General features: G+C 39.4%; 1 protein-coding gene across 1 annotated transcript in view; it reads left to right on the top strand.

Annotated features, from left to right (window-relative positions):
• The window catches only part of LOC103366343 (protocadherin gamma-C3-like), a 3,093-nt gene extending 2,654 nt beyond the window's left edge, over nucleotides 1-439 (top strand). The window contains exon 2 of the mRNA XM_008294041.1: nucleotides 384-439. Within this exon, the coding sequence (XP_008292263.1) occupies nucleotides 384-439 (56 nt within the window). The remainder of the gene's footprint in view (nucleotides 1-383) is intronic.

Genomic DNA, 439 nt, shown 5'->3' with positions numbered 1-439 from the left:
ACTCAGACTTTACCTAATAAAGAGAAGGTAAGTTCTTTTCAAACTCTTATTTTCTAAGGAGTGAAACTCCATCAACAGCTGCCAGCCCTGACTGACTGTCTTGTTGTAGGGCTACTTGTCTTTTGTCAATGTTTTTTTGTTGGCTTATGCTTTTACCATTTTTTTTAAAAAAAGCATCATTCGAAATCCCAGTTGTGCATGAAAACGCCTCGTTGTATTCATTACCGGTTGTTTCAAGGGACGCTTTTGTAATTTACTGAAAGTGACGCAGATGTCACTGTCTTTATCAATATTGCAAACTTTAATAACTGTCAGTGTAAAAACTCATGAAGACTGCCTAAATGATCAATGTCCATCCATACTGATACTCCTCGATGGGCCAGACGCTCTCCATGGTGCTGATGTGTCTCTGCGCTCCTTCGTCATGTGTTTGACTTGA

This window comes from Stegastes partitus, unplaced genomic scaffold (assembly GCF_000690725.1).
Source record: "Stegastes partitus isolate 25-593 unplaced genomic scaffold, Stegastes_partitus-1.0.2 Scaffold932, whole genome shotgun sequence".
Lineage (NCBI taxonomy): Eukaryota > Metazoa > Chordata > Actinopteri > Pomacentridae > Stegastes > Stegastes partitus.
This window is presented reverse-complemented; position numbering and strand designations above follow the sequence as displayed.